This window comes from Medicago sativa, chromosome 8 (assembly GCF_051527215.1).
Source record: "Medicago sativa cultivar Bolivia chromosome 8, Bolivia_mono, whole genome shotgun sequence".
NCBI classification, from domain to species: domain Eukaryota; kingdom Viridiplantae; phylum Streptophyta; class Magnoliopsida; order Fabales; family Fabaceae; genus Medicago; species Medicago sativa.
This window is the reverse complement of record NC_140756.1, coordinates 85,618,321-85,636,597: the sequence shown is the minus strand read 5'-3', so window position 1 is coordinate 85,636,597 and position 18,277 is coordinate 85,618,321. Positions and strand designations below refer to the sequence as shown.

Sequence of the window (18,277 nt, the reverse complement as noted above, 5' to 3'; positions counted from 1 at the left end):
ATTGTCAAAATATTGTCACTTAACATACAAATATTATTTCTTTAAAAATATGTATCTTTCTTGGTTACTAGCCAATAATGCTTATCTTTTTTTTTTTTTTGGTAGTGATTAATGCTTATCTTTTTATGAAGTGGCCTATAATACCTTGAGTCGTGCGCCTTGTCTTTGTTATTAATATTCGGATTAGGATTAGGATATTGGCGTGAGTAAATAAATGTATACAATATTTTGGTGCATTATCCTTGTCAAGTATAGGTTTAGCATATATGATTGTCTTCTTCAACCTTTTATAGAAAAGGAAGAGAGTAGTTACCTGTAACGTTGAGATTAAATGACAACAATTTAGGAAGGTGGGTTTCAAGATAATTATCAATCAATATGACAAACAACTACTGCGCTCATTCAAAATAAATGGATCACCCTTCATTCACTTCGGGTCTAGAAACCGATTTTGGAAGGATATCAAAATAACTAGTTTAGTCACGTTGATAAAAACAAGTCCGTTCCAAATCAACACTACAGATTAATCTTAGAATCTACAAAAATCTTTATTCCATGCATCGACGCAGGTCATAGTAGACGTAGTTAGTCTAATAACAAAAATATTTTGAAAATTTTAAGTTCTAATGTGTACATCCAGATATTACAGGTATATGGAAGGGGCGCCAAAGCAAACTGGCCGTGTGTACAATATACTGATCAAACTATCAGTATACTGATCACAATTACAAAAGAAGAAAAAAAGTATACTGATCACACATAATTCATAAAATACTGTATGCAGCTTCACAATTCTTATACTGTACAATGTAGGCCTTAACCATCGTTCATCTCCTACAAGAGTGGGCAAAAGAAAGAAATTGTATCTTTTAGAAACAAAATGATACAAGTAACTTTCCTTTCACAAATCATTAGCAATCAGCAATTACATATCGAGAAACATCAACAGAACATATTTATTTGTTGTAATTTATAAAAATAAAAAAAATACATTATTTATTATTGCTGAAATTTATGCGAGTTCCACTTAAATAAGACGGTGCTCCTATCCAATAGGAAGTTGATAAAAACTTCCAATTAAGAGGCTCTATGTTATGGGAGAGAGTGATGCAAACAGAATTCTTTTTTCTTTTGTTTGTCTGATCCAGTTATTGTCACGAGTAGGTCTCATGTTTTGATGGCCGTACATAAAATACAATCAATAATAAACAGTATAGTAGTGAGTGTGTGGATAACATTTTTATTTTCAGCTACAGTATGCAGTGAACTTGATATTTTACCTGTTTAATTCAAACAAGCTGCACTACAGCAATAACTCTTAGGGCTCCATTTTGTAGAAGATCAGCAAGCTCATCAAATAGTAGAGCAGTTCGCCAACCCCATCCTTTAGGAGCTTTAGGTAGAAGAGTGCCCGTTTGTTTAAAGCTTCCGAACACCAACATTTCCCTCTTGGATGGGCAAGTCAACTGAACGTGTAAGCCAGAACAAACCCAAAATCAATAATGAAAACGAGTGTCATGCAACATCCAAATTATTGAAGCAGTAATTCATTATAGCTGTTACCTGATACCGTGCAGTCACCTTTTCACGCGAGTCAACATACATATGTACCTGATAACAAATTTCAAAGATATACCATGATGTAAGGTCTAACATTTAATTTAAGATTTACAATGGAAGTTATTTGCAATCAGCTTGCAAGTATATATGTCAGACCATGTAATAAATCTATAAAAGGGATAAAAAAAAAGGTCGCTTGCGTGGTAGTAAGGCCGTTACTATTTTACTAGTACTAAAATAAACTTTTCAAACTTCAAAGCATAAATACAATACCCAACTTAGGCCCAAATAATTGAAATATATGAAAAGCAGTCCCGCTAACCTTCCTGTGCACATCAGTTATCTCTGCCTTCCGACGGTGAAGAAACAATCCTGCATTATCATTCAAACTATCTACGATTATTACTACTGCTGATATTTGTTCACATCCCGAAGATGATAATTTTGATGTAATAAAACATTACCAAGGGTGCGCCGTCCCTGGGGGTCTTCATCATTAAAAGCCTGAATACTGACCTGAAGATTCAGAACAAATAAAATATTTTCAAACCAAGACAGTCAAGATCGTCTTAGATGAATATAATGAGTAACTGATGTACATGTTACCTTCCACAAAGAACCAGCATAGAAAACTTCTGGAGAATGCTTGACCTGGCCATCACCAAGCCTGTGCACTTCCTCAAAACTTACACTGCAAAATCAACAGAAATTTTCAGAACATTTAAATAAACTAATGAAGCTTAGTACTCACAAATTTAGGAACCTTATAAAGAAGGGTCTTGCTAACAAGTTCCTTAAGGGAACATGTTACATATCCAAATAGAGGGATATAGTCTTGAAAAGAACAATTTATTAACTTTTAATGAACTGAATACACCACTTCCAAGACAATATGTCAATTTTTTTATTCCTTGACATTTGCCCTTAGGACACATGTTAGTATTTTCCTATAAAGAAACATAACCAGAAATAGTAAAAGCAAGAAGAAAAAAAGTATATGTCAAACAATTGAGACAGAAATACAAGAAATGATAACAGAAATTGCAAGACGAATCCCACTTGAATTGTAAGGCAGGTGTTCCATGCATTCAGGAAATAGCAATGGTCATAAAATATTAGACACAGAAAATATACTTTAAAAGGAATATCTATGTAAAATAGTCAAGAGTCATGGCCATCTTCCAAGAGAGTGTGTAAGTTCTCATCCAAGCAGATAATTGAACTTCCAGAAGAGGGGAGATGATTCAAACAGATAAAAAAGAAACACAGTTAAAGGGGAACAAGAGGGAGGAGCGACAAGTAGAGAAAAATGGTTCACAACAAACATTGGGGACATGACTTTTTATGCATACGAGGTTGAAGTCATGCTAAATAGCATCTACAAGACAACGACAATGAGTAATAAAGATAGTAATATTGTGAATGCTTACATTGTAACTAAGAAGGATTACCAAATCTAATGGACCCACTACAAGCTTCTAGTGTGGTGGAAGAGTGAGCTGGGTTATAAAAACCAGCTCACAAGATAACTAGCAATATTTATATACCATATTACTTTATCAATTATTAATAGTTGCAAAGTGGCTGACTTACCCAAAGCGAAAAGGGGGGAAATGGCTTAAAGGTGTTTTCAAATCCAATGATATAGAAGAACTGTTGTCATTCTCCCATTCTATACCAATGGTATGTTCTGGTGTCTCTAACAATTGTACGGGAATACCACCAGTACTTGCACCCCCAGCAGTACTTTGCAATCCCATTTCTTGTTCCCTTTGTGTTAGCTCTGTATGTACATTTGTTCCATAATTCCCTCCCTGGCTAAGCCCGACTAAAGCTGTCAATCCATCTCCAGACAGGTCTCCATTGTGATCAGCACGTGCTTCTGAATCATCATTGGCTGCAGACTGAGGGTAGTTTCTGTTGCCAACGCCAAATGGCACACGAGAAAAGACAAATCGTGTAGGAGGTGAAGCCGCTGCAGGAACAAATGTAGTTCCACGGCCAATACCTGCAAGCCCATCAATAGCACCTCTAACATGTACCCGTACAGGTCTAAAAGAGCCATTTCTTTCACCTGTAGAAGATTCAGCAACATATATATTTCCACCACCCCCAGGTATATTGTTATGATTATGTTCTTGTATGTAAGATCCGGTGGTAGATCCATGTAAAAATGCAAACTGCTTATGGCAAGTACAAGACATAGTCATAAGAGAACAAACTCTGCATGTATCAGCAGCAATCTCTTGTACCCGCTGACTAAGAAGCATCTGAAAAAGCAAACAAAATAAAACACCAAAGCAGTAATGTCAAAAAGAATGCACAACCAATAATTTTAGTCCAATGAATAGTAATTTCTATACCAAGTATTGTGACCTATATGCCACATGATTGATTTGCAGAATTTGAATTTCTGACACTCCAATATTTTCAAGAATAGATGCTTCTTGAGGAGGAAAACGAAAAGTGTTAGGGGAATAACGGTTTAAACAAACTTGGTCTGTTTTAGGGGAATAACGAAAAGTGTAACATGTCATTGGACAAAATTAGTTTTTAAGCCTTTTAAGGGGGAAAACGAAAGAATGAAACATTACATTTATAAGTTTTTTCTTTAAGATTCTAAATGGAAAACAAACTTCAAAAGTCAAATTAATGTCAGTCCAACCTGCAGCCATAGACCATCATTTACAGCTTTGCAAGGAAATCCTATCTCTTCAAGCTGCTTTCTGACATTTAAAAGTGCATCAAAAGACATATTGCAATATAAAAGTGAGCCCCCTTCAAATATATTAAGAAATACATCGTCTTCATCTCTATAGTTTCCTCTGGGATGAGCTTTGACCTGTCTTCTGCCTATATGGCCACCCCATGAAAGCAAAGGGGTTCCATATCTTCCCCATTCACTGGAAGTGAGCCCACTACAAGAACTCGATGAAAAAGAATCTCTTGATTGATCTCTGACCAACCTATTGTTGTTATCTGAATGGTAGCAGGATCCTTCCTCAGAAGGCCCTTCAATACCCACTCCAGTAGTTGTTCCAGCACCAAGAGGCACCTCAACATAACATGATGTTCTCACCCCGTCTGGATCAGACAATGAATTACCCAATGAAGGTCCTTCCATATCACAAGGATACGATGGATTCAAGTTTGGTGAAATGGCATATGAAGCAAGTTGAACCCGTTGATTGGAATCAGAAATGTCACTGTTGAAGTCTCCTTCTGAATCTCCAAGCTCAACTAAAAGGTTAGGCATGCTAGTGTCCTTTAGATCACTTTTAAGACTCATTTTCCCCAAGTCAGTTTCCAACATCTTGTTAGTGCAGCCATCAGCTATACCTTTTCCCTTGGTGTTATCAGAATGAATGCCAGTTCCAGACTCAGAACCAGGAATTCCATGTGCAGGATGTTCAATCTTGCAGTGAGCACTTTTTGCCAGGAATGTGTGGAAAGCCAATTCAAACCTTTTCATGAAGCATTAGAAAAGCGTTATGCAGTTTGCAAAATTCAATCTGCTAACCACAAAACCCAAATAAAGGCCAATGATACACTTACCGCTTCTCTTCACAGGGTATCCACAGATCATTAGAGGTCAGTAATGCATGTAATGTATGAGATGAAAGTTTAGGAAGCACCTGCAACAAGTGAATGTTGCCAAATCAAACATAATCTTTGTATTCATAAGAAACACATAATCAAGAACCAAAACCACCAAATGAAGCAAGCACTTGGTTTTCCTTGTTACCTCTCTCAACTCCATGCCGCCACTTTGACAGAGGTAGCCCCAACAAGCAGTTCTAACACGCTCCCCATGAATGCCATAATCTTGGTTCTCCGCAAACACCTAGTAAACAGTCCCACACAACCAATAACTGACCCAAAAATGTATACAGTAGTAGTTAAATTTCACAAATGGGGCTATACAAGCATCTGGATTTTTGAACCTGATAAGCCAAGAAGTTTGAAGTCCATAGCTCAGATATAATGAAATCTGTACATATAGCACATAAATCCTACATAGATGTAATGATACACCAAATAAAAACATTATAAATCTGAATATCATGCAAAAAGATTAAACGGTATTAATGATCATGCCTTTACGGTTATGATTTGAATATTTCGTTTCAAGCCATCAATGTAAACAACAACATACCTGAAGGTCGAGAAAGGAAGCGGCAGCAAGGACATGAAATGCATTATTATCATTAAGTTTAGGGTGGTTCCCATAAAGATATGCCAAGGCAATTGCAATAGCCTCGTCATTAACATTGTTATCATCGATTTGCAGGGTCACAATAGCAGCACTGGCTTCTTTCCAGGGACCATGAAGCATGTTCCTGAATCACAAACACCAGATAACAAACTTGTATTTAAAGTTTTTAATAATTCACTTCAAGATGATCTAGAAAATTCATGCTTCATATAGATGATCATAACCTCGTTTTCCTATCTAAATTATACAAATATACAATATAAAAGCACTAAAGCTCTAATATCAAAGCACTAGTAATCAAATATACTCTTCATTGCTCTTGAGCTAGAAAGTTACTTGTACAGTTAGTAGAATTGATTCTAATTTGAAAACCTAGAATTTGTAGTTTTTATTTTTAATTCTAAACGTGATTTTTACATTGAAATTTATTGTTCAACTCACAACCTATCTAAACATAAATCATTTTATATTCAACTAACTTTGAAGTAAATTCGGTTTTACAAAATCAACTTTTGTCATCGGAGAGCCAAACATGCACTTAAACACTTCACCAAAATTACACACATCATGAAGTAAAATATACGGATTACATTATTCAGGGGAACGGAAGAGTGGTAAGATTGATGAATTAAACAGAATTTCAATAATTTTGACACGAGGATAGAGAGAAAATGAAACAAGGAATGATTGTGGATTGTGATAACCTGAAATATGAACTGCGGGAGAGGATGAGACGATGAAGGTGATAAGTGGAACCCATTGCATTAACAACTATATCGGAAAAAGAGCCGGAATTGAAACCTTCAATTTGAACATGTTCGCAGAGGGAAGCGAGGTTACAATCGAGAGCACGTAATTCAGCGGTGGTTGGATCATTGTTATCGGAATGGTGAGATGATGGCTGCTTGGGAATGGAAGCGCTGCGTTGGTGATAGGGTGAAGGAGGAGGGTTGTTTGGATATTGAGGGTTCTCCATCATATCATCAAAGGCAGCCTCAGTGTTGTTCGAATTGCATCAATCGATTATTCATTCAATCATAACGTATAATTGAATGATAGATAATTACATTCGCACCACTTTCCACGGCAAGTCTCGTATAATTGAATTCCATTCATTCATTCACTGCGTGCACAGTAAAGTTACAAACGGTGCGTTTCATTCCAATTTTGTCTGCGGCAGCCAATAATAAAATAGTTTTTTTAGAGAAATATAATAAAATATATTTTTTTTTTTGAAAGAAGGGAAATATAATAAAATAGATTTAAAATTACAAAAATGTTTAATGGACTTTCCCTAAAAAAAAAATTAATGTAGAGACAATTTTTTTGACTGTCATATTTCATTAATCACATCGAAAATTATGTTTAATTTATATGGTTGATTTAGATTAAGTTGAAAATTGTGAGATTTGGTTAATTATGTGGTTGAATTAACAATAATTTTGATCAAAAATTGAGTTAATTATCTATTCTACTGAATTAATCATATTTTTAAACATGATTAACTAGGTGTGTCATGAGTAAAAAAAAAAATAGATGTTTGAATGTCGTTACTTTATAAAATTATGAAGTTCTTTGTAGAAAACATTAATCATGAGTTTCATACCTACTAAATTATTCTAAAGAAGCTATATTTGTCTAAACTTGCATCATGTTTGATTATTTTAAAAAAAATATACTGTAAATTAAATATGTACTAATCTAAATTTTCCAAATTAAAAAATTGAAATTGAGGAGTTAAATTTAATTAAAAGCAGATAATTATCCCTATAAGTCTCATGCCCATGCCCTGGATAGAGTGTAGTATAACAATATAATCTGTGAAAAAAATTGGACGTCAACGTTAAAAAATTAACATCTGCATTTGACAAATCCTTTTATTGACTTCTACCATTCATGCTCAGGTCCTTTATGAAGACAGATATGCGCCATCCGCAAGTGTACGACTGTAGAGACTAAAATCCAAGTTTTTTTTTTTTTGACAAGTCTAAAATCCAAGTTGTATCTTCAGTTATTTGGATGATATCATATGCCATGAGTATGAAGTGCATAGTTTACCACATTACACTAAATATGAATTATCTGATAAAACTTGTACATATATTTTCTCAATATCAAGTTATACATTAAAATGCAACTTCTATAAAGAAAATATATTGAATCTTTTATTTTTTTATAACGACTTTTCTTATTTTAAGAAAGCAAAAATCAATATTATGTTGTTTGTTGTTCACTCTACAGAGTGAATATGCATGCATTTGAGACTTTATCGATTGAATTTCAAACTTTTACGACTTATAATAGTAATTTTCATCAAATATTATCTTCTTAAACAAAACCGGGTTGTCAAAGGTAAAAAATAGGCATATTATTAAGACAGATGCTAATGAGTCCCTCAAGAGCATTCCTTCAACAACAAAAAAAAAGTCCCTCAAGAGCATTGTTTAACCAATCCAAAAACCACTTTATTTGTGTTTGTTTTCAGAATCAAGTAGTCAACTAAGGGTGGACACAAGTGTACATGTTTGTTTACACCGTCCACTAAGAGTAGACACGGGTACAATTCAAAGCTATAGTTTGTAGCTTCTTAAATTTCTTCTAAATGAGTCAAAATTCACGCATTTAAAGTAATTGGACACGGTTCCAAACAATTGCTAGACACTTTTATTTCATGAAAATATGATCTCCACTGTTTTGTGGTGATATTTGACTTACTGCATACCTTATAAACATGATGACTTCATCGGTACTTGATAATCAAATACCTTCATTTTATCCTCCATCAAACTCTTGGAATCTTACGTGTGCCTTTCTAAAAGTAAAATACCATCGGTCTCAAATGGTTCTACTACAAATCCTATTACTCAACCCTCTAGCTTTGTGCATTGAGCTTGATCTTCCTATTGCACTTCCGAAAAGTATATGGTCAGACTCAGATGGTATTGGTACATTGTTTACCTCTTTGCATTATGTTTGTCTTTCTTCACACGTAAACTTTGGCAAATCAAATATGTATTGAATACTACTCGATATAGTTTAATATACTATCCCCCAGGTACGATTTCACTTTCGAAAGTCATGCAAACATGCAATGCAATCTGGACTTGCTCCAATCTGCGTTTTTATAAATTTTTGGTCTGAAGTTGAACCTCCCAGGCAAAAAAATACCATTCGTCCAGTTTGCTACAGTATATTTCCATTTATATAAATAGTTGACATAATTTTTTATTAAGTTAAGACGAACTTCAAACACTTCATTTTACATGCGTGTATTGGTTTCAGAAATTCAACTTGAACAAAATTTGTTTCAGATCATTGCAATTTGAACCAACTTTCAAATTTCAAATGTACATTGCACAGAGTGCGAATTTTCCCCTGTCAATCCCTAGAGCTTCTATAAGATCATGCACCTAACGACTTCAGTGTGGTGGACATCCCTTGGTAGGATATGTTGCAACTTACATGAATATTTAAACTTTTAAAACAAGGAAAAATTTATAGAGAAACCTGCCGCCAAGGTTCAGTCAGTGGTAGTGACCAGCACTCTTCACCTACGCTCAGCAGTTCTTCATTATGAACATTATTTGTGGGACTTCATAAAGTATCAATCATCTCGATGTCACCAATTATCTTGTTCTATTATTGAGCACCGTGCCATCTCAAGATCGGTAAATAATTGTCCGGCATAGAGTTGAAGCTGCCTCTTTTTCACGACTACTACTTTCTTGCCATGTGATATTTTTTCTTCATTTAATTCCTACAAAACAATGCACCCTCATAGAAAAGCCATATATCAAACTCAATTATACACACAACAGCTAACCTAAAAAACTAAACAAAATTATCAATTCCGATTAGCTAGTGAGTGGTTCAACAAGAACAATGAGACATTTTAGTTGATATGTCAGGCATATAAGTTCTTACTAGTATTTGCCCCGTGCAACGCACGGGCAAAAAACGGTATATTGTAAGGCATTGAATTGTTGACACTTAACACAATAACAATTGTATAGATTAATAGCAAAAAAAAGTAATCAAAACTGGTCCTTGTAGACAATCCATTTGCTACCCCTTCATAGTTTAAATAATGAAAGATACATCAATTTAATTTGTATAGTTTAAATAATGATGACTGAGGTAACTACAACCCAACCTTGGACAATGATTGGCCTTGATTTTTGTTTATTGACAAATATATTTTACCAATAAAAGCGGCAAATACTTATGTCCTTAATTAAATAGAAACTTAAAATCAAATACCTATGGCTCTATGTTTTGGGGGAATACGAAAATCTAGACTTAATTAAATAGAAACTTAAATCAAATGCTTATAGCTCCCCATGTTTTTTGAGGAATATGAAACTTAAGACCTAATTAAATAGAAACTTAATTCAAATACTTGTAACTCCACTGTTGTTAAGGAATATGAAACTTTGGACTTTTAATAAAAATTTAAATCAAATACTTATAACATTCCGTGTTGTTTGAATTGATCAGTAAAAATTGGCAAAATATTTAGTCAATTAACTATATACAATAACGTAAGATACGACAATAGACTCATGTTAGTAGAGGAATTAGTAAGTTGTAGAAGTAAGGAAAGTAAAGAATTAAGTAATTAATAGTGACCATCAAATATTAGCATTGATGAAAGAAAGCCATATAATTTCCCTAGCTTCTGGTTTCCTCCCTCTCTCATTTAAAACCAAATTGCATGTAACTTTAGACTTAAAATAAATAGAAACTTAATTCAAATACATGTAACTCCGATGTTTTTAAGGAATATGATACTTTGGACTTTTAATAGAAATTTAAATCAAATACTTATAGCCTCTCGTGTTGTATGAATTGATTAGTAAAAAGTGGCAAAATATTTAGTCAGTTAACTATATACAATAACATAAGATATGACAATAGACTCATGTTAGTAGAGGAATTAATAAGTTGTAAAAGTATGGAAAATAAGGAATTAATTAACTAATAGTGACCATCTAATATTAGCATTGATGAAATAAAGCTATATAATTTCCCTAGCTTCTAGTTTACTCCCTCTCTCGTCTAAAACCAAATTGTATGACAGTCTATGATGTATATAATGATGATAAAACAAATAGAATTTCCCATGCTACAAAAGCATAATGGGAAATCATAAATTGTGTGTATGTGCCATTTGCTTATAATTTATTCAAAAACCATTCATGGTATTATTATTTCTCTAAAGCAAAACAAGAGAAACATGGTCTCGGCTCTGATAAAAGAGCATAAAATTACAAAAATATCATATAAAATATGCAAAAGATATAAGATGCAAGGCAAACCATGCACAATACTTATTAGTTCTTACACCACTAAATCAAAATACATGTGAAAAGGATTTCAACAAAATGTCTGAAGTATACCCAGAGCACCCTCTTACGTCTGAACTTGTGTTGTTTTCCCGAACTGTCCAAACACCATTACAAATCTTAATGTGAAGAAAGTCCATATACAATAAATGCTAAGATTCATGTCAAGAATCTAATCTGCATGTCAAAATAAAATAACTTAAATATATCTTATGAAGTCTAACTATCTACAGACTTGCAGTTTTGAGGGAAAATAGCTTGACATGATGTTCTTTTAAGAATCCATTAAAATAATGACCATGTGTATCAAAACTAATCAATCAAATCCAAAGTTATTAGGCTTTATGAACAAATAAATATTCCACCTATAGTAGACAACCCCAAAAGAAATACACCAGGAAATGGCGACTCAATTACGTGCAAAGGTTCACCATTCAATAACTTATAGAAAGATAAAAGTACACATTCGACAAAAAATTACCAAATCCTTCAGAACCTGGCATTTGAATGCATGTTCTAAAAATCCTTCAGAATTCAAACTTGTGGAAGAAAAAAAATGTTTACAAAGATAAGGAAATAACTCAGGTAAAAATGCATCTCTAATGAAATGCGTAGAGTTGGCAAAGCCACAAAAGGAGATGCAAGTGTTAGCCTTCATATCAATGATAGCTTCTAAAATGAAAGTTTATCGAGATATGGCAGTGCTCATATGTTTTGTTTTATTATATATGTGTGTGTGTGGGTGAAATTGAGACAGAAGTCTCACCAATAATACAACCTTAATTGAGACGGAATTAAAAAATCCAAATGACTAAAAGTAAAAACCATATTACAAAAATTTCTTTAATCATCTCACAATTATTATTATAATAAAGAAAAAAATCAAGGTAACATCACATAAAAATCAGGTCACAACAAACTCTGTTGTGTGTGACAATTTAGATAGTGATTGTTTGATTTAGAGCTAGACCAACACGAATACATATTTCAGGACCTCAGGTCACAGCAAACTCTGTTGTCGACCATGTCTCAGGACAGCCAAATATTCCAGTTTGTGTTGATTACAATATATTTAGAAACCATCAAATATATTGAGAAACTCAAGATATATTTAGAAAGTCCAATCATAACAGAAGAAAACATCAAATATAGGTAGAAACTCAAGATAACTTTGACCTTAACTTGAGACTTTGTCTTTCTCATCTGGGCCATCTATATATAAATGAATGTTTGAAAAGAAAAGGAACATACCAAGTAAACTAACTGAAAAAAGATCTGCTCGCAAAATGTGCACAATTCAATGAGTATACCTCTGGAACCAGCCATCAAGATAAAACCCCTAAAAAACAATGTAAATATATAAAATTATGTCATCAAAATTATACTAAAATTTTGCAGAGGTGTAATCATGGATCAATTAAAAGAGCGACAATGATGCATATTTATAGTTTTAAAGGCTAATGGAAGTGACCTTGAGTTTGAGTTCCATGAAAACCTTAATCATCGAGTTAACATCATAACCATCAACCTTAATGCAAACAAATCCATGAAAACCTGTTTTAATAAAATATAATCAGCGAGTTAAATTCATATTTACAACTCATATACATTTTGAAATTGAAACAGATCTAGCACTACACACAGCCCACCATATCCTAACTTAAAATCTTACAATGCAGTTGAGGCAAATAATCAAACCAAAACTCTAGAAAAATAAAAAATCATGTGAAAGTATGACCTAAAGGATGTGCAAGTATGAGTTAAAATAAGAGCAATTGACACTTCGACTTCAAGGTCACTTTTAAGAATTCAGATAAGTCTGAGTTGCTTCTAATGAAAGTTAAACATGATTAAAATTCCAAATCCCAAAAATTATAAAGAAGCAACATCATTGGGCACAAAAGAGAGCAAATTCAAAGTAACATTTAGCAAAGTAATACTACTTCAAGCTTCATAAGAAATATGAATCATCACTGATTTTTTTCTTCTTCTTAAATCAATTGCCCTTTTCTCATATAATTAAATATTAAGGCTTCAAAGTAATAAAATAAAATAATGGTTATCCAAAGTGCATGTGGTCCTAAAATGAGGATTTGGCATATCAGTTCCTAAAATCAGGATTTGGCAGATCCAAAGATGTGATGAAAACTAAAATAGCTTTTAGTAATAATTATTGTTCTATCAATCACAGTAATAAAACTAAATGAAACAATCAAAAGCATGAAAAGAAAATTCATTGTAATCATGAATCATTAACTAGATAGTTAAGAGAATGCAAACATAAAATGACTCGTTGAAAGTACATCAACTAATATGCACAGCAGGATTTGTTCATAATATAGGATATGCAACAACATACATGGCTGCGATCTGTCCTGTTATGTTTGCTATTGAGTGTAGAGAGGTGGTGGAAGAATATATAGAATAATTGCATGATTTTAGTGTACTTCAGGATTTGCTGCAAAAAAAATACATACAATCAATACCAAAATGCTAAAATCAATATCATTTATATTACAGGAGAAGATTTCCAATGATCAACCATGTATTCACTTGAACATGTCTGTGTTATTCTCTTAAAAAAAAGTATGTTTCACCTATAGTAGAGAAGATTTATATTCTCTCAAAATTATTATGCTTTTTGAACAAACAAATTTTTCACCTATAGTAGAGAACCCCAAAAAACTGCAGACAATGGCAACTCAATGATGTGCCAATGTTCATCATTCAATCACTTAGAGTTCTAAAGGAACATTATTAGTATTGCTTTCATAAACTTAATCTCAATCAATTCACATTTCAGAAATTGGTTGTTTGCTAATATGTCTTATAGACATATTCATATGCTCCTTTCAATATCCATAACTTAATTACATATTCATCAGAAAATCGATTTTTAGAAGTACACATTCAACAAAAGACTAATTTATAAAATAACCAAATTTCATATTTAACAAAAGACTAATCTAAAAAATCATCAAATTATACATTCAACATAAAATCGATAAAGTAAATATATATACCTCCAAGTATTATACCCATGAGAGCAATGGATCCGGCAAAGCAAATAAAACCTAAGATATATCATCCATTTTCAACAAAAAATCATTAATGATTAAAAGTTATCTTTACAAATCCGCATACATAATCACTTTCAAATCAATAAAAACTTGAAATCAACAATTGAAAATCACAAAATAGGAAAGTGAAATTAAAATCAACACGAAAATAAAAAAACCAAACAAAATAAATTGAAGAAATTTGTGTAGAGTACCTGATATTGAAGGTCACGTGTATAATTTCGGAGCAGTGAGTTGGAGTTCGGCGACAAAATTCTAAGTCCTCATGATAGCATCCGTAAATGAATAAACAAAAAACCAAACAAAGATCAAAATTAAAATGAATAACAATGAATGATTCAATGTGAGAAAAGATGAATACAAAAGCTGAAATTAACAATTAACCTTTGAAAATAAAAGAAGCTGCTGACAGCAACTCCGGTGCAGTGAAAAACGAATTCCGATACGGTGGTCAACAGCGGTGGTGCAATTCCGGTTTGGCAAAAAGCGGGTGGCTTTTGTAGAGGATGAAGAAAGGACGATTATGGTTTTACTTTAGTGGGAGAATGGCGAAATTGAACGGAAATGAAGGTAAGCAGAAGAGAGAACGCAGAAGAGAAGAGAGAGGGAGGAGGAATCGGTTGAGAGATGAAGAGAGGAGAGAGAAAGGAAAAAATAAAATGAGTGAAATCAATGTTATTTTAAAGTTGAATAAGAATAAGAGAGAAAAAGTAGGAGGGAAAAAAGGGTTTGAGAGAATTTGAATTTTGAATTTTGAATTGAAGAGGGAAAATGATATTTTAATATTTGTGATTGATTGAATGCTTGAAATGGTAAAAATTAAAATTGTATTTTAAAGTGACGTGGCATTAAGAGGTTTAGAGGATGACACCTAAGATTAGGAGACCAAAAAATGGAGGAGGCTTGTATATTATTAAGATTAAGATTAAGATTAAGATTAAGATTAAGATTAAGATTAAGATTTGCTGTGCAAGCTGATATTCTTACTTGTATTGACATGGGAACTGCATTGGCACTAAAATCCCCGCCCAAATCTTCAAAAAAAGATCCCAGTAGGAAACAGAAGTTGTTGGCATCAGCGACAGCGCGGTTCTCAAAAGCAATCATATAGGAATCATCACTCTGTTCATGTTCCTTAGAGGTGAATTTTAAGCTATAGAGACCCTCCGCACAAACTCCGTTGGAGCCTCTTTACATGAGAATAACCTTCGCAAAGATATATGACTTCAAGGTCAGAGGCAAATGGATAAAAGTGAATTTAAACATATTAATTAATGATTAATTAACCAACTATATAGTTGATACAAATCACTTATTCTTGCATTTCTTGTGTGATGTGTGATGAGGTGGTCGAGTCGGCAAATCACTTATTCTTACATTGTCCAGCCGCGATGAAGGTATGGGACGAGGTGATGTGTTGGCTGGGCCTTTTGTTCCTGACTCCGCCAAATCTCTTTGTTATGTGGGATTGTTGGGATGGAGCTTTTAGTCATAAAATGATCCGTAAAGGAGTGGGTATGATTTTGGCATGCGGTGGTGTGGAGCATTTGGAGGGCAAGGAATGACATAATTTTTAATAATTTGACGCGCGATGTGGAGGAGGTTGTGGAGGAGATTAAGGTTATGTCGTGGAGATGGGGGTTAAGTCGGTTGGAAATGACGGCTTGCTTGTTCTATGAGTGGCAATGGAATCCTATTGAGTGTTTGAGGCAGTAGTGTTTTGCTGGTCTGCTGTGCTTTGAGGTTGAAGCTGTGGTATTCGGCGCTTGCGGGACTGTCTTTGGTGCTGCTGTCAGTGCTGTATATGACAGCATCAGTTTTCTGGTTTTTTGGTTGCAGCAGGTTCGGCTGCTGTTCTGTTGTGGTTTGGCAGCCCAGGTTTTGTTGGGGCAGGTTTCTGGCTGTTTGTTTGGGTTTTCCGGTATGTCGGTGGCCTTTGTATTTTTCTTGTCCGCGAGTTTGTTGTGCTTCTTGTACACACTCGACGTGAATAAATTTGCTTTTTCTAAAAAAACTACAAAATTCCAAAGGGTCACACAGCTATGAAAAAGGATAAACAATGATGTAGTATTATTGGGTAGTAAGTAAGTCCCTTTATGGTTATGCTACTAAAAAATAACCAAACAAATAGAACTCTCTTGCACATACTAGAACATAACGTAGGTTTGTTCACCACATATCAGTCCTAGTGTTTGCTTGTTTAAATTTGACTTTGTTAGCTGCTGAATTTTTTTGGCTAATCCATGTCCTGAATTGCAATTTATACCATCCACATTATCCTTTTCAAAACCCTCGGAGTTTGGTGTCCTCAATTCTCTCGAGTCTCTTGACGATGATATTACATCAGGTGAAGACATCCCAACACTAGTCTTTGGGATACAACCTAAACATATAAAAAATAACTCAAATTGTGCTCAATTTCTCCCTATCAAACCTATTTTAGTGATTACTTCTTGTAGCAAACACATTAAAATCCACTGAAAATTTAGACTTTTTCTTAAAGACTAATCCCTCTTTCCCATGATTCACATTCATATTACCATCACCAACAGAAGACTAATCTATAAAAAAAAAAAATTAAAAAAAAAAAAACCAATAGAAGACCAAAGGCTAAGTCAAATATGGACTAAGGACTAAGTCAAATAAACTACTAGTATCTAATACCTTCATCAAACGTTCATAGAGTGCCCTCTCTTATTCCATTTCTCTTCCATTTCTTTTTTTGGTATTTTCACATTTTATTCCTCAATTCTCTTTCCTTATGCTCTTCCAACATTCTCTTTTGCTCAATTTCTATCCTATTTGTAAACATCTGATTGCAACGGTTAACATTTGGTGTCAACGAATTTCTATCCTATTTGCTCAATTCTCATTAATGATGGAAACTTGTTTGAATTGACAAGTCAAAAATGCTTGACTATCTTTGTCAACTATCTAATCCAGGTGTTACACTTTAATTGGAAAAAAAGGTTTCACTAAGCCTTGATTTCTTTAATGATGCTTGATGTTTCTCTGATAGTTGTGCAGTTGAATGATAGTAAAACTACTGATTTAATTATCTTCAAATGCTGCCTTATTGAGTCCATAACAGTCATTTGGTTGAATGTGTGATTTTCATTTGATTTTCTCTGTAATATCTCTTTTATCTTTATTTTCCGATATCCAGATCGATCGGAAACATGCAGGAGAGCCTATTGATCAAACATTGGTTAATAATGCATTGGCTTTCTACTCCGAGATTGGAGAAAGCACAAGAAAGAACGATCCAAAACACTTTGCAGAAACAATGACTAAAGAATATGCAACATTCTATACTATGTAGAGGCTTCAAATTGGATAGCAAGTTTTGCAATCTTTAAATTGAAAGTAAAAAAAATATTGCTACTGTATTTTCCCTATTTATAGTAGATACTAAGTGGAAAATTCAAAGAAAAATGATTACTACTTTGTTATTGTATATATAATTGCACACGATTTTAGACAACAATTTATCTGTCAAATCTTCTGCTCTCCTCTACTTCAACTTACGAAAATTAGTTAGGACATTGTGGCTAACTCTACCTTCCACAGACATTTATAAATTTTGTTGCAATAAAACACCCTCTTAAACGATTACTACTACAAGGGGCGAGTTTATCTCATCCCTGATGAAAGCATTCCTCTTAATTAGAGAAAAAGCATGATAACATCATTAAAAACCCTACTCAAGCTTGTACAACCGTAGAAATTAAAATCCAACTCACTAACACACTAACACCAACACTCAAGGTTGGAGTATTTTACAACTGTCTCAGTATTGAATTTGAACTATGTTTTCCAAGTGATTCTCGATCTCAAAAGGACTACTCTCCTACTTGTCGCCGCGTAATCTTGGATGATGCTACCCTCTTTTAGTCTACTCTCTTTTTTGCATCCACTCCAACTACTTCTGACTCGATCTCACCTCTATTACCACTTCCACTACTTTCTACATCAATTGATTTTTACCCTTTAAAGAACCATCTCTTTTGCAAGTTATCAATGTCGGTAACATACCCCTTACCACCATTGTCTAGTGACCAAAAGATTCTCCTACA

At 33.7% G+C, this 18,277-nt stretch overlaps 1 protein-coding gene, 1 long non-coding RNA gene and 1 pseudogene across 3 annotated transcripts; all 3 read right to left on the bottom strand.

Moving 5' to 3' along the window:
- Positions 1-523: 523 nt before the first annotated feature.
- Positions 524-6,841, bottom strand: LOC146902600 (BTB/POZ domain-containing protein). The gene is made up of 13 exons (XM_085737732.1): positions 6,481-6,841; positions 5,717-5,900; positions 5,505-5,573; positions 5,306-5,404; positions 5,116-5,195; positions 4,226-5,024; positions 3,154-3,830; positions 2,167-2,251; positions 2,025-2,076; positions 1,883-1,932; positions 1,564-1,611; positions 1,281-1,466; positions 524-834 (listed from the first exon to the last, which is right to left on the bottom strand). Exons 1-12 carry the CDS (start codon positions 6,753-6,755, stop codon positions 1,290-1,292), a joined length of 2,595 nt encoding a protein of 864 aa, XP_085593858.1. The 5' UTR covers positions 6,756-6,841; the 3' UTR covers positions 524-834; positions 1,281-1,289.
- Positions 6,842-8,851: 2,010 nt separating this feature from the next.
- On the bottom strand, positions 8,852-16,736 carry LOC146902598 (uncharacterized; annotated as a pseudogene). The gene is made up of 4 exons (XR_015023246.1): positions 16,652-16,736; positions 16,350-16,584; positions 15,189-15,407; positions 8,852-9,533 (listed from the first exon to the last, which is right to left on the bottom strand). The product of XR_015023246.1 is annotated as an uncharacterized LOC146902598 (transcript).
- LOC146902599 (uncharacterized) lies at positions 11,034-12,358 on the bottom strand. Its single transcript, XR_015021555.1, has 2 exons — positions 11,603-12,358; positions 11,034-11,298 (listed from the first exon to the last, which is right to left on the bottom strand). It is a non-coding gene; the product is annotated as an uncharacterized LOC146902599 (long non-coding RNA).
- Positions 16,737-18,277: the final 1,541 nt, after the last annotated feature.